The sequence below is a fragment of the Vipera ursinii genome, assembly GCF_947247035.1.
Source record: "Vipera ursinii genome assembly, chromosome: Z".
Taxonomy (NCBI): Eukaryota; Metazoa; Chordata; class Lepidosauria; order Squamata; family Viperidae; genus Vipera; species Vipera ursinii.
The window spans coordinates 9,048,914-9,063,658 of NC_139517.1; the positions used below are offsets into that span (position 1 = coordinate 9,048,914).

At 38.1% G+C, this 14,745-nt stretch overlaps 1 protein-coding gene across 1 annotated transcript in view; it reads left to right on the forward strand.

The window, feature by feature from the left end:
- Positions 1–9,246: 9,246 nt before the first annotated feature.
- The window catches only part of LOC310649094 (vomeronasal type-2 receptor 26-like), a gene marked incomplete at both ends in the record, with an annotated part of 20,263 nt that continues 14,764 nt past the window's right edge, over positions 9,247–14,745 (forward strand). The window contains one exon of the mRNA XM_083377365.1: positions 9,247–9,315. Coding sequence (XP_083233491.1) covers positions 9,247–9,315 — 69 coding nt within the window. The remainder of the gene's footprint in view (positions 9,316–14,745) is intronic.

The window sequence follows — 14,745 nt, forward strand, 5'->3', positions numbered from 1 at the left end:
TATATCAATGTTTGAGATGCAGTATGTTGTTGCACAGGGAACACTGTTACCTTCCACCAAAAAGATACCTATTAAACTGCTCACATTTGCATAATTTGGAACATGCTATATGGGGAGAAGATGGGGCAAGTAATGGGTAAAAAAAATGTATCATGACAGATCAAATATTGGTAATATTATCATGATATATCTTATATTAAGCAAAGGGTAAGCAAAATGAGCTCAATAAATAACAATAATAATACGTTGGAAGGGACCTTGGAGGTCATCTAGTCCAACTCCCTGCTCAGGCAGGAAACCCTATACCATTTCAGGCAAGTGGCTGCCCAGTCCCTTCTTAAAAACTTCCAGTGTTGGAGCATTCACCACTTCTGGAGGCAGGTTGTTCCACTGGTTAGCTGTTCTAACTGTCAGGAAGTTTCTCCTTAGTTCTAGGTTGCTTCTCTCCTTGATTAGTTTCCATCCATTGCTTCTTGTCCTGCTTTCAGGTGCTTTGGAGTACATTATGTACATTATACTTTTCTCTAATTGTATGTTTTCCCTTCTTCTGTACATATGACTTTTCACTCTCCCAAATTCTACATAATATCTTAGTTCCAAAAGTTCATAACAGTGCAGTAGTGTCTACTGAGACATAATAAACAGGTTTCTCTCTGATATTACATTGCAAGTAATAGTATTCATTTCTAATTAAGTATAGAATTGTCCCTTCTTCTCCATGTCACAAGGGCATTCCAGCACACTGACAAAACTAGGGCCCAAGAATTAGACATTGCATTGTCTTAACCTCTGCTCAGAAATACAGAACTGCATGTAAGGAGAAAAAGAAGGATTTGTGTTTGAACTGATATTTTCTTGGCTAAATTTCAGATAATGTTCATGGTCTAAACTTAAGGTAACATTAAGGGGTGGCCACCCCAACTCCTCATTTGAATAATAAAATAGGAGCTACTGTTTGATATCTACTATGGCCATATATTATAGTGAGTTGTTTATATACAGAATTCTGATTTTATTTTTTCCCCCTAACATAATATTAATTTCTCCTGGTTCCAACTGCAAACTCAGCAGTCCGCTTCCAATTGCTCACAAGTATTATCAGCCTGGAGACTTAATCATTGCTGCAATTATTTATCAGATCTTCTTTCTTTCCAATGAAATCACATTTCAAAGACTTCCCCCTTGTGAACTGCTTGATGAGTATCAGTAAGTATCTCCTGCTGGTGCTACTCCTACTTCTCTTTCCTTTGTTACCACTTGCAGTATTTTTTCTGCTGAACCATATCAGCTGCTTGTTAATCAGTAATCCAATGTCCATATATAGCCATTTTTAATTACAAAACTCACAGAAATACCTCTTGTCTTAACACAGAAGTTCAAATTGAGACAAATCGATTTGACTCATAAATTATATAAATAACTTTTTCTTCAGGAAACTTCCTTTCTTCACCAAAGTCCACCACTGAAAGTAAAAATGTAGAGGTTGTAGATCCCCTCAGGTTAATCCTGATTTTTTCCCCTGTTTCATCTTACGCAGTAATGAAGCAGAAAATCCACAAGTGCATTTGAGATTTTTTTCCAGCCTTTTAAAATGGAACTTTCTTCTCAATCTTAGAATATTATAGAGAAAATACAGATAGAACTGAAATTAAATGTTACTGTAATATCTAAAGTGATCCTGGAAGAAATAGCTTACTATGAATTTGACAATCTAGTGCTATTGTTCATTAAGGACAAGGCTCCAAACATCCAGAATAAACAATAAGCACTAGATCTAGAACATTAAAAATATCAACTGTCTGAATATAAAGCAGAAATATTTGATGTTGTTTGTAACTCTCACTGAAGGTTCCTCACTCATAATTATCAACATACTTTGGCTCTGGCATTTGCTGTAAAGGAGATCAATGAACATTTTGGAATTTTACCCAATATTAGCCTCGGTTTCCACATCGCTACCAATTATCTTGAGGAATATACAACTTATCATTTAGCAATGGAATTTTTATCTACAAAAGATAATTTTATCCCAAACTACAAATGTAATGACCAGACCAACACGGTAGCCATCATTGGAGGACCCCGTACTAAGACCTGTGTCAACATGGCAACCACTTTATGCAACTACAAATTTCCCCAGGTGAGAAGAAAGATGGAGCAAGAGGAAAAGTCCATGAGCTAGTTATTATTTTCATATGTTGGGCCCACATGATAACTCTTATGAGAAAGATTCCAGAGGCAACAAATATTTGTCATATAATGACAAAAATATCACCAAAGGATAGTCCCCTTTTTGCTTCATGACCAGTATTAAACTTATAGACGTCCTTAACCCTAACTGTATTTTTTACAAAGCCTCTTTCAGTATCCCACTGAAACCCAAGAATTGTATTAAGTAAAAAAAAGAATTCTTCCTTTATTTTTAAAAAAGTTTTCTCCCTTTTTTCCTCTGTTCTCCCATGTTTCCTCAATTAGATTACGTATGGATCAGCTCCTTTGATGAATAATGACCAAGCAGGTATTTTTGTCAAGTGGATGTTCCCTGATGAAATTCACCAGCTTAAAGGAATACTACACTTACTATTGCATTTTGAATGGACCTGGGTTGGATTGATTTCTCTGTATGAGGAAGACAGGGAGAGATTTGTTCAAAATAGTCTTTCCATGTTTTCAGAGAGAGGAATATGCTTTGACTTTATAGAATGTCTACCCCAAATGATGTATTTCAGGGAAGCTGCTGAAATGATGGATAAGACAGATAAAATATATAAAGTGATTATGTGGAGTACAGTCATTGCAGTGATCTTTAATGGTGAAATTACAAGCATAGTGGCTTTGAGAATGATGCTCTCTGTTTTAGATTCTGATGATATTCCAAAGGAGAGAAAAGCCAAAATTTGGATCATGACAGCTCAGATGGAATTCACCTCTATTGTGATACAAAGACATTTGCCTATTAATTTTCTCCATGGTGCAATTGACTTTGCACTTCACTCTAAGGAGTTGACTGTATTCCAACAATTTATGCAGAAGCGAAACCCAAACTTTGAAAAAGAAGATGGCTTTATTAGGTTTTTCTGGAAAGATGCATTTGAATGCTCATTTTCCAGCGATGTAAGTGCAGGGAATGCTGAAAGGATCTGTACTGGAGAAGAGAATTTGGAGAATCTTCCTAATTCTGTCTTTGAAACCACCATGGGCGGACTTAGTTACAGCATCTATAATGCAGTCTATGCCGTGGCACATGCTCTGAGGGCCTTGCTTACCTCAAATCTCAAAGCAGATCAAAAAATTGATAAGAGGAGGCACAAGTATTTCCTTCAATCACCATGGAAGGTAGTGTCCACTGATCCAAATTCAGGAAAATCATCAGATCATATAAATCAATGTTTATTCTTCTTTTATTTTGGCAGTTAAAATTAAAATATTTATTTGTTTGTTTGTTTTCATACTTCCTAACTACCTCCCTCCATCCTTCTTTGCTTTACAGATACTTTTGAATGTTATTAGTATTGTCATATGCAAGAAAACAGAAATAGAAAAACCTTTAATCTTTGTCAAATATTATGTGTTACAAACACAGGGGTTACCATTGTAATATACATATATTATTCTACCAAGTTAATTCATAATCCATAAAATGTTCAGTTGATCAAAGCAAATTAATGGTGTCAACTTTCTTTCTTTTTCAGCATTGTCTTGGAATTTTTATATTAAACATTTAGAGATGAAAATATTCAATAGAGTGGAAAATCTATGTGATAGAGAAAGCATTTCTTTTTCAATTATAAACAGTGTAGATTGGTGAAAAAATAGCATTCCATTGACCATAAACCATATGGAGGGAACTGAGATTCCTACATATGATTCAAGGAAACCAGTTAATGTTTATATTTCTTTGATCTTTCATTCAGCTCCACCATTTTTTGAAGCAAGTTTCTTTTAACAATAGTGCTGGAGAACTGATTTCTTTTGGTCTCAGTGGGGAATTAGAAACTGGATTTGATATTTTCAACTGGGTCACATTTCCAAATAACTCCTTTCTAAGGGCCCAAATTGGAAGGATCGACCCCATGGCTCCCCCAGATAAGCTCCTCACCATTTCTGCCAAGGATGCTGTTTGGCCTCTTGTATTTAACCAGGTGCATCTCATTTTTCACAGAAATAATTTAACAACCACTAACACCTCAACAACACTTATTTAGCAGCCTCAAAATTTTTTGTAAATGATATGAACATAAACCCAAAATTATCTCAAAATAGTCATTGTAGTAGTAATCTTTATTAGTTAATTTCAGTGGAAGGAAATGAGATAAGATAAGATAAGAAAGTAAGATAAATTGGGATATGATAAAATAAAATGCAAAGATATATAATAATATGAATACTACAGATCAAAAACAATAGGTCCTTAAGTGAATTACTTTTACATGCAATATATTGTATAAGGGACGAGGTGGCTCAGTGGGTTAGTGAGCTTGTCGATCAGATGGTCGGCAGTTTGGTGGGTTGAATCCTGAGTGCTGCGTAACAGAGTGAGTGCCTGTTACTCATCCCAGCTTCTGCCAACCTAGCAGTTCGAAAGGACGTAAAAATGCAAGTAGAAAAATAGGGACCACTACGGTGGGAAGGGAGCAGCGTTCCAGGCGGCTTTGGCGTCTAGTCATGCTGTCCACATGACCATGGACACGTCCTCAGACAAGCGCTGGCTCTTTGGCTTTGAAACAGAGATGAGCACCGACCCCTAGAGTTGGAAACAAATAGCACGCGTGTGCGGGGGAACCTTTACCTTTACCTTTTTATATTGTATAAAACATCCTTTGTTGGAGAAGCCTGAAAATAAACATATCAGTTGATTACTTGTATATTTGGTCCTTGAAGAAAATATTTGTTTAAAAAAAATGTCTCCCACTATATGGTTTTGTAAAGTGGTAACTCTACTTCTGAGCCCTTGCTGAGCCAAATAAAGGAAAATTGAATAAGAATTTTGAAGGAGTTAGGATGTCTTTACTCACTTAAGTAGAATAATGACAGTCTAGGAAAGTGTGTAGCTTAATGGAAAGAAACAATTTATTCCCAAACAGTAAAAATATTTTTTAAAATGGCATAGCCAGCCTTTTTTTAATTTCATATCATTGGATTTAAATTTATATTTGTGGGGCTGCCACAAAGAAGAGGGAGTCAGGTTGTTCACCAGAGCACCAGAGGGAAGGATGAGAAACAATGATTGGAAACTAATCAAGGAGAGAAGCAACCTGGAATTAAGGAGAAACGTCCTAACAATGAGGACAATCAATCAGTGGAACAGGTTACCCCAGAAATTGTGGGCGCTCCACTGCTGGAGGTTTTTAGAAAGAGACTGGACAATCACCCGTCTGAGGTGGTATAGGTCCTCCTTCTTGAGCAGAGGGCTGGACTAGAAGACCTCCAAGGTCCTTTCCAGATCTATTCTATTCTATTCTTTCTATTCTATTCTATTCTATTCTATTCTATTCTATTCTATTCTATTCTATTCTATTCTATTCTGTTCTGTTCTGTTCTGTTCTGTTCTGTTCTATTCTATTCTATTCTATTCTATTCTATTCTATTCTATTCTATTCCAATCTAGTCTAGTCCCCTGAAAGAGATGAAATGAGGAACAGAAACTCTGTTAAAACAAAGTCTTCTGCTGGAGATAATATTTATTTGACTAACCAGCTGATTGCATACTGAACATAAAAATCACAAACACACATACAAACACAGAGAGAGAGAGAGAGAGAGAGATTGAGAGAGAGAGATAAAGACAGAGACAGAGACAGCGACAGAGAGAGAGAGACACACACATACATATCTATATCATAACATACACCAATAAAGATTAATGCAGTATGATACGGAACACTGCATTGTAATGAGACTTCTGATTTCTAAGAGGGAACCTGATTTATACATTACACCTTACGCTGTTCAGCTTAGTAAATTCACAGGTTTAGGATTAGGCTTTACATTAATAAATATCTTGTGGAAACAATTGAGTGTGGTAATGATCATATTGTTTATAAATCATTAAAGAGAAGATAATTTTCTAGTCCTCCCTTCCTCAAGTAAAAAGCCAACTGAGTGATTCTCAGCTAGTCATGAGGACACAGTAAATCACATCTCAAAATCTTTTCAAGAAAACTGCAAGAACTTCTCCAGGCAGTCTCTCAGAATTGTGTATGTATCAATGGAAGAAAGTGGGGGGGGGGCGGAGGAAGAGTTAAGCAGTGTTTCTCAAACTCAGGAAGTTTTTGAAGTGTGAACTTCAACATGATCGCTGGTTAACTTTGGCAGTTGACATTCACACTTATTCTATAGTACTCTAGATGCTGAGGATTGAGGAAGAAATGAATTAAAGAATCTTTTGATGAATTTAAAACAAGAAAAATGGTGAAATGGGACACTAAGGATTGATAAGTATGTGAAGAGTTTGGGCATAGATAATTGATGAAATGGACACTCCCAACACATACATTCTTCATATGAAAGCAATCTCATTTTATTTATGAACAGACATTGCCTCTTTCCATCTGTAATGAAAAATGTCCCTTTGGCTACAGCAAGGTCAAAGTGGAAGGGAAATTATCCTGCTGCTATGACTGTAGACAGTGTCCAGAAGGGAAGATAGCTGACCAAATGGGTAAGCAAAGAAATATACTACATATATTTTATTTATTTATTTAGTTTTTATATATATATATGAATAATGTCTTTAGCTGACATTGCCTAAACTCCACTGTAGGTATTATCTAGCCGGAGAACAAGCCTTTATCCTCATTCTACAGACGAGCTATAGATATTTACCACTATTGTAAATCTTAAGGAACTTTATGCCTTTCAAATTAAACTGATGGATTATAGCGTTAAATATTTCCCAAAATTCCTTTTTACCTTTACTCTCATTCCTTTACCCACAAATCTTTACCTTCATCCTCATCAATAGGTTTCTCATTTTTGGATTATTCTCCTTATTGCTTCCAGAAGTATAAACATTTTGGCAGATAACCAATGCTTGTTATTTATTTATTTATTTATTTATTTATTTATTTATTTATTTATTTATTTTAATCCCATTTATATCCCGCCCTTCTCCGAAGACTCAGGGCGGCTTACAATCTAAGCACAAATGAAATGTGCTTAGCAATAGCCTTCATTCTATGTATATGCCTGCTTATTAGGGCTTTCCCCCCCCAAGCGGCATTATTACAAAGTCAGCTTATTGCCCCCAACAATCTGGGTCCTCATTTTACCTACCACGGAACGATGGAAGGCTGAGTCAACCTTGAGCCTGGTGGGCCGCGAACCTGCACTAATTGCAGGCAGCTGGTGTTACTTAAGGAGGCATTAGCCCACTGCTCCACCAAGGCTCTTATTAACCTATCCAGAAGGCTTTTTAGTATATGCTTTTTGACTGAAAGGTAACGTTCCATCAAATTCAACCCATACAACATTTTTTCCTATTATTTCAACCCTTTTTACTTCCTCTTCTACCTGAAGAATAGAAGTATCACATACAGATTTTGGTGTAGCTGTATAACTTAAGGGATATTGAAACTGAACACTACAGTATTTAATGCATTTCATTGTCAATCATTTTGAGAAAAAATATTATGAAGTCATAGGATCTAAATAAATCAAGTATGTTATTAATTCTTCATGATTAAAAGTAAAGTAGTTTTGTGAAATAGTTTTGTTTCTTCCCCCAGACTTAGATGACTGTTTCCCATGTCAAGAGGATCAATATCCAAACAAGGGTCAAGATGATTGCCTTCCAAAAACTGTAACTTATTTGACTTTCCAAGAGCCTTTGGGGATTTCTTTGGTAATGATTGCAATCTCCTTTTCTATTATCTCAGCTGTGGTGCTAGGAATCTTCATGAAACACCAGGACACTCCCATTGTCAAAGCCAACAACAGGAACCTCACCTACACACTTCTCATTGCTCTTCTGCTTTCCTTCCTTTGTACTTTGCTCTTCATTGGGCAACCTGATAAAGTGAAATGTCTCATGAGACAGACTGCTTTTGGCATCACTTTCTCTGTAGCCCTTTCTTGTATTTTGGGTAAAACAACCATAGTAGTTCTTGCTTTCATGGCCACCAAGCCAGGCTCCAACATGAGGAAATGGGTGGGGAGAAGGATGGCCAACACTATTGTCCTCTCTGTTTTCATGGCTCAGTTCAGCATTTGTGTACTGTGGCTGGGAGTTTCTCCCCCATTTCCAGATTCAGACATGCATTCCATGGCTGAAGAGATTGTCCTGGAATGTAATGAAGGTTCAACCACAATGTTTTATACTGTCCTGGGCTTTATGGGGCTGTTGACTGCTGTCACTTTCACGGTCGCCTTCCTAGCCAGGAATTTACCTGATAGCTTCAACGAAGCCAAATTTATCACCTTCAGCATGTTGGTCTTTTGTAGCGTCTGGGTGTCATTTGTTCCCACATATTTGAGTACAAAGGGGAAATATGTGGTTGCTGTAGAGATCTTCTCTATTTTGGCTTCAGCAGCTGGATTACTGGGCTGTATCTTTTCCCCCAAGTGCTATATCATTATTCTGAGGCCTGATTTGAATAAGAAGGAGCAACTGATAAAGAAATGAAGCTGATAATTTTTTTTATCCGTTGAATGAAACAACCTGGTTAATTTTGCCCAATAGGGCTTTTTTTTCATTTTTGTGTAATCAGATACATAGAGATGCATATATATATTGCACTCTGTCTATGACATCATGGCAGATAATACACCTTTTAAAGTTTTTAGTCTTAAATTATTCATGATAGATCTTAGATTAAGCAAAAGGTAAGCAATATGAGTTCAATAAATGTATGTCCATTATTCTTTTCTCTAATTGTATGTTTTTTCTTCTTCTGTACATATGAGCTTTCATTCTACCATTTTTTACTTAATATCTTAGTTCTAAAGGTTCATAACACGGCATTTGTGTCTAGTGAGAAATAATCAACATGTTTCACTCTGATATTTTTCAAAGTTCCCTTGCGAGTAACTCAGTACTTAATGTATAGACATCGTCCCTTCTTCTCCATGTCCCAAGGGCATTTCAGCAGACACTGACAAAACTAGGACCTTGGATTAAGACATTGCATTATATTAACCTCTGCTCAGAAATACAGAATTGCAGGTAGGGAGAAAAAGAAGGATTTGTGTTGGAGCTGATATATCCCCAGCTACAAATGTAATGACCAGACCAACACAATAGACGTCATGGGAGGAGCCCGTACTAAGACCTGTGTCAACATGGGAACTACTTTGTGCAACTTCAAATTTCCCCAGGTGAGAAGAAATACAGTATGGAGCCAGAGGGAAAGTCAATGAGCTAGTTATTATTTTCAGTTGTTGGGCCCTCACGACAACTCTTATTATTCTGAGACCTGACTGGAATAAGAAGGAGCAACTAATAAAGAAATGAAGCTGATAATTATACCAGATCTCTTCAATGAAGCAACTTGGTTACTTTCACCCAATAGGGCTTTTTTAAAAAAGTTATTTTTGCAGTTTGGAGCAGTAACCTGATATATAGAGATGCAGATATACATTGCGCTCAGCCTATGACACCATGACAGACAATGAAGCATTTTTAAAAAAATTTTAATCTTAAATTATTCAGATTTTAATTTTAGTTTATTGATTATATTGTAAACCACTATGAGTCACTCTCTGAAGGAGATGAATAGTTAAGAAATATGAAAATTAAGAAATGAATATTTGTCTTGCTCTGCATGAAGCTGATATGAAAGGAGGAGAACCTAGGAAGTTAGAGAGTACCTGGAAATTAAATACAAAGAGAATCCACAGGATTATAATCTCTTGTTCAAAATGCAGGAAGTGTTGTTTCTTATATAAATATTTTATTAATTTTCTCATTTTACAATCAGATACTTAACAGACAGCATGTTACCTTGGTCCATTAGTAATTCAGTGGCATATATTAACTTTTTCCCCTTCATGGATTACTGCCTTGTCGTGGCGAAGGGGCTTGCGTAATTCAATGAAGCTATGAGCTATGCCGTGCAGGGCCACCCAAGACGGACAGGTCATAGCTGAGAGTTCTGACAAAACGTGATCCACTGGAGAAGGAAATGGCAACCCACTCCAGTATCTTTGCCATGAAAACCCTATGGACAGTACCAAAAGGCAAAACGATATGACGCTGGAAGATGAGCCCCTCAGGTCGGAAGGCGTCCAATATGCTACTGGGGAAGAGCAGAGGGCTAGTACTAGTAGCGCCAGAAAGAATGAAGCGACTGGGCCAAAGCCGAAAGGACGCTCAGCTGTGGATATGTCTGGTGGTGAAAGGAAAGTCCGATGCTGTAAAGAGTTTTTCTCCATAGGAACCTGGAATGTAAGATCCATGAATCAAGGAAAGCTGGACGTGGTCAAACAAGAGATGACAAGACTGAACATCGACATCTTAGGTATCAGCGAACTAAAATGGACAGGAATGGGTGAATTTAATTCAGATGACCATCAGGTATACTACTGCGGGCAAGAATCCCTCAGAAGAAATGGAGTAGCCTTCATAGTCAATAAAAGAGTAGGAAAATCAATACTGGGATACAATCCTCAAAATGACAGAATGATCTCAGTTCGAATCCAAGGCAAACCATTCAATATCACAGTAGTCCAAGTCTATGCCCCAACCACCAGTGCTGAAGAGGATGAAATTGACCGGTTCTATGAAGCCCTACAGCACCTTATAGAAGTAACACCAAAAAATGATGTCCTTATCATCATGGGGGATTGGAATGCTAAAGTAGGAAGCCAAAAGATAACTGGAATAACAGGCAAGTTTGGCCTTGGAGTACAAAATGAAGCAGGGCACAGGCTGATAGAATTTTGTCAAGAGAATACGATGGTCATAGCAAACACTCTTTTCCAACAACCCAAGAGACGGCTCTACACATGGACATCACCAGACGGTCAACACAGAAATCAGATTGACTATATGCTCTGCAGCCAAAGATGGAGAAGCTCTATACAGTCGGTAAAAACAAGACCAGGAGCTGACTGTGGCTCAGACCATGAGCTTCTCCTTGCAAAGTTTAGGCTTAAACTGAAGAAAGTAGGGAAAAGCACTAGGCCACTCAGGTATGAATTAAATCATATCCCTGTTGAATATACAGTAGAGGTGACAAATAGATTTAAGGAATTAGATCTGATAGACAGAGTGCCTGAAGAACTATGGACAGAGGTTCGCGACATTGTACAAGAGGTAGCAACCAAAACCATCCCAAAGAAAAAGAAATGCAAGAAAGCAAAATGGCTGTCTGAGGAAGCTTTGCAAATAGCTGAGGAAAGGAGGGAAGCGAAAGGCAAGGGAGAAAAACATAGATATGCCCAATTGAATGCAGAATTCCAGAGAATAGCTAGAAGAGATAAGAATGCCTTCTTAAATGAACAGTGCAAAGAAATAGAAGAAAACAATAGAATAGGGAGGACCAGAGATCTTTTCAAGAAAATTGGAGAGATGAAGGGAACGTTTCATGCAAAAATGGGCATGATAAAGGACCAAAATGGCAGGGACCTAACAGAAGCAGAAGAGATTAAGAAGAGGTGGCAAAATTACACAGAAGAACTATACAAGAATGAGCTTAATGTCCCAGATAATCACAATGAGGTGGTCACTGACCTCGAGCCAGACATCCTAGAATGTGAGGTGAAGTGGGCCTTAGAAAAGCTGAGCAACAACAAAGCTAGTGGAGGTGACAGTATTCCAGCTGAGCTATTCAAAATCTTAAAAGACAGTGCAGTAAAAGTGCTACACTCAATTTGCCAGCAAATTTGGAAAACTCAACAGTGGCCACAGGATTGGAAAAGATCAGTTTACATTCCAATTCCAAAGAAAGGCAGTGCCAAAGAATGTTCAAACTATCGCACCATTGCACTCATTTCTCATGCTAGTAAAGTCATGCTTAAAATCCTACAAGCTAGACTTCAGCAGTATGTGGATCGAGAACTACCAGAAGTACAGGCAGGATTTCGAAGAGGCAGAGGAACCAGAGATCAAATTGCCAACATACGCTGGATCATGGAGAAAGCTAGGGAGTTCCAGAAAAACATCTACTTCTGCTTCATTGACTATGCTAAAGCCTTTGATTGTGTGGATCATAACAAACTGTGGCAAGTTCTTAAAGAGATGGGAGTACCAGACCATCTTATTTGTCTCTTGAGAAACCTATATGCGGGTCAAGAAGCAACAGTGAGAACTGGACACGGAACCACTGATTGGTTCAAAATTGGGAAAGGAGTCCGACAAGGCTGTATACTGTCGCCCTGCCTATTTAACTTATATGCAGAGCACATCATGAGAAAGGCAGGGCTAGATGAATCAAAAGTTGGAATTAAGATTGCCGGAAGAAATATCAACAACCTAAGATACGCAGATGATACCACTCTAATGGCAGAAAGTGAAGAAGAACTAAAGAGCCTCTTGTTGCGGGTGAAGAAGGAGAGTGCAAAACTTGGGTTGAAACTTAACATTAAGAAAACCAAGATCATGGCATCTGGCCCTCTCAATTCTTGGCAAATAGATGGGGAAGAAATGGAGGTAGTGACAGATTTTATTTTCCTGGGCTCCAAGATCACTGCAGATGGGGACTGTAGCCAAGAAATTAAAAGACGCTTGCTCCTGGGGAGGAAAGCCATGGCAAATCTAGACAGCACACTAAAAAGCAGAGACATCACCCTGTCAACAAAAGTGCGTATAGTCAAGGCTATGGTCTTCCCAGTTGCAATGTATGGCAGTGAAAGTTGGACCATAAGAAAGGCTGAGCGCCAAAGAATTGAGGCCTTTGAACTATGGTGCTGGAGAAGACTCCTGCGAGTCCCTTGGACTGCAAGGCGATCAAACCGGTTAGTCCTAGAGGAGATCAATCCTGACTGCTCTTTAGAAGGCCAGATCCTTAAGCTAAAACTCAAATACTTTGGCCACCTAATGAGAAGGAAGGACTCACTGGAGAAGAGCCTAATGCTGGGAAAGATCGAGGGCAATAGAAGAAGGGGACGACAGAGAATGAGGTGGCTGGATGGAGTCACTGAAGCAGTAGGTGTGAGCTTAAATGGACTCCAGAAGATGGTAGAAGACAGGAAGGCCTGGAGGAATGTTGTCCATAGGGTCGCGATGGGTCGGACACGACTTCGCAGCTAACAACAACAATTAACTTTTTTCAATCTAGATCCAATATTACACCATCAAATATTTCCTCTCTTCTTCTGATAGTACCTGTTTTCCCACACTAGGCAAATACAATTATTATAATAAATATACAATTAAATATCAACCTCTTTGTTATATGTTTCTCATAATATCAATGTCAGTTTTATATAAATTTATAACCAAATTATATCTTAATTGCTTTTGCACTTAATATCCATGTTCAATATTCTGTTTTCGCTTCCTTTTTAAAAAAATAACAATTTCCCATCAGTGTTCAAAATGTCTCTATTGTTTATAGTTTCAATGAAAATTATATCTGGTTAACCAAAAACTTTCCTTATTCAAACTTCTTAGCATTTTCCTGTTTTCCTTCTCAAATCAAAATCTAATATTCTAATTACAAATCTTATCTTTCTAGTTATGATAGAACTTCTATTTCTAGCAATTATCTATTCTCCACCATACTCAAACATCTAGTTCATAATGTAATATCCCATCCAATGGATCAAAACCTCTATTTTCTTCAGTCTTACTCTAGCTTTCTTCCTATGCCAACAACTTTCTAAGTCAATGCATTTGAATCATCAAGTATTTTTTCCTCTGTTATTGTGTATTGTGTATTGGTTGGGCAGGGATAGGAGCCTCCGGTATAAATCTAATAAGAGGCTCCTGGTTTGTTTTTTATTTAAACATTTTAAAAGGTTAGGGACGGGGGAGGGATTACAGTTTTGGTCGGATTTTGGGGGGTGTCCACCAACCGCTGTTCAGTCCAGCCTCGGTTCAGACCGCGGTGGGATGGGGCCTGGGTTGGGCGCCTCCATTGTCCAATAATCTGTTTCTTCTTTTTCTTTCAGTCTCATAGTCACTCTATCCATCTCTGTGCATTCTAGTATTTTTTTAATTATTTAAATTAATTAATGACAAATGTAGCCAGTCTTTCCCCTGATGGTTTGGAGGACTTCCTCAGATCAAACAGAAGGGCCATCACCCTCCTGCAGTCAATGAGGGTCCCCTCCTTGCTTGTTGCCTCTATGGGGCGGCTTTTGACCCTGTCCAGGATCCCCAGCAGGGTGAAATCAAAATACAAAAGATGGAGCCCCATCTTCCTGTCCCTGTATGCTGCATCATAAAAACCAAAAGAGAAAATACAGGATGTTTTTCTTTTATCCATAAGCATTCATTTATAATTAGCAGGTGCATCTAAAATAGCAGTCCCAACATTCTGGATCTACAGGTTGATTTTGGGGAAAAAATATGTTTCATGGAACAAAGAGGGTAGTTTTGTTCTCATGACTTGCATCCCACACATATGCAGATGAAACTCTCATTCCTGCTACTTGCACAGCCAAGTTCACAACAGGCCCGGAGACTGCAGATAGGTCTACTAAGCAGCAGCTGTGACAATCTTTTCCAAGGTTATTTCAGAATCTAGAGAGTTTTTCTGCATCTTTTCTTTGAAACATCGGTGGAGCAGGGAGGAGAGCCAGCCAGGGAGAGAAGAGGAGACCTTCCTGTGAACCATCCAGGCAGCCCTGTATGCTGAAGGA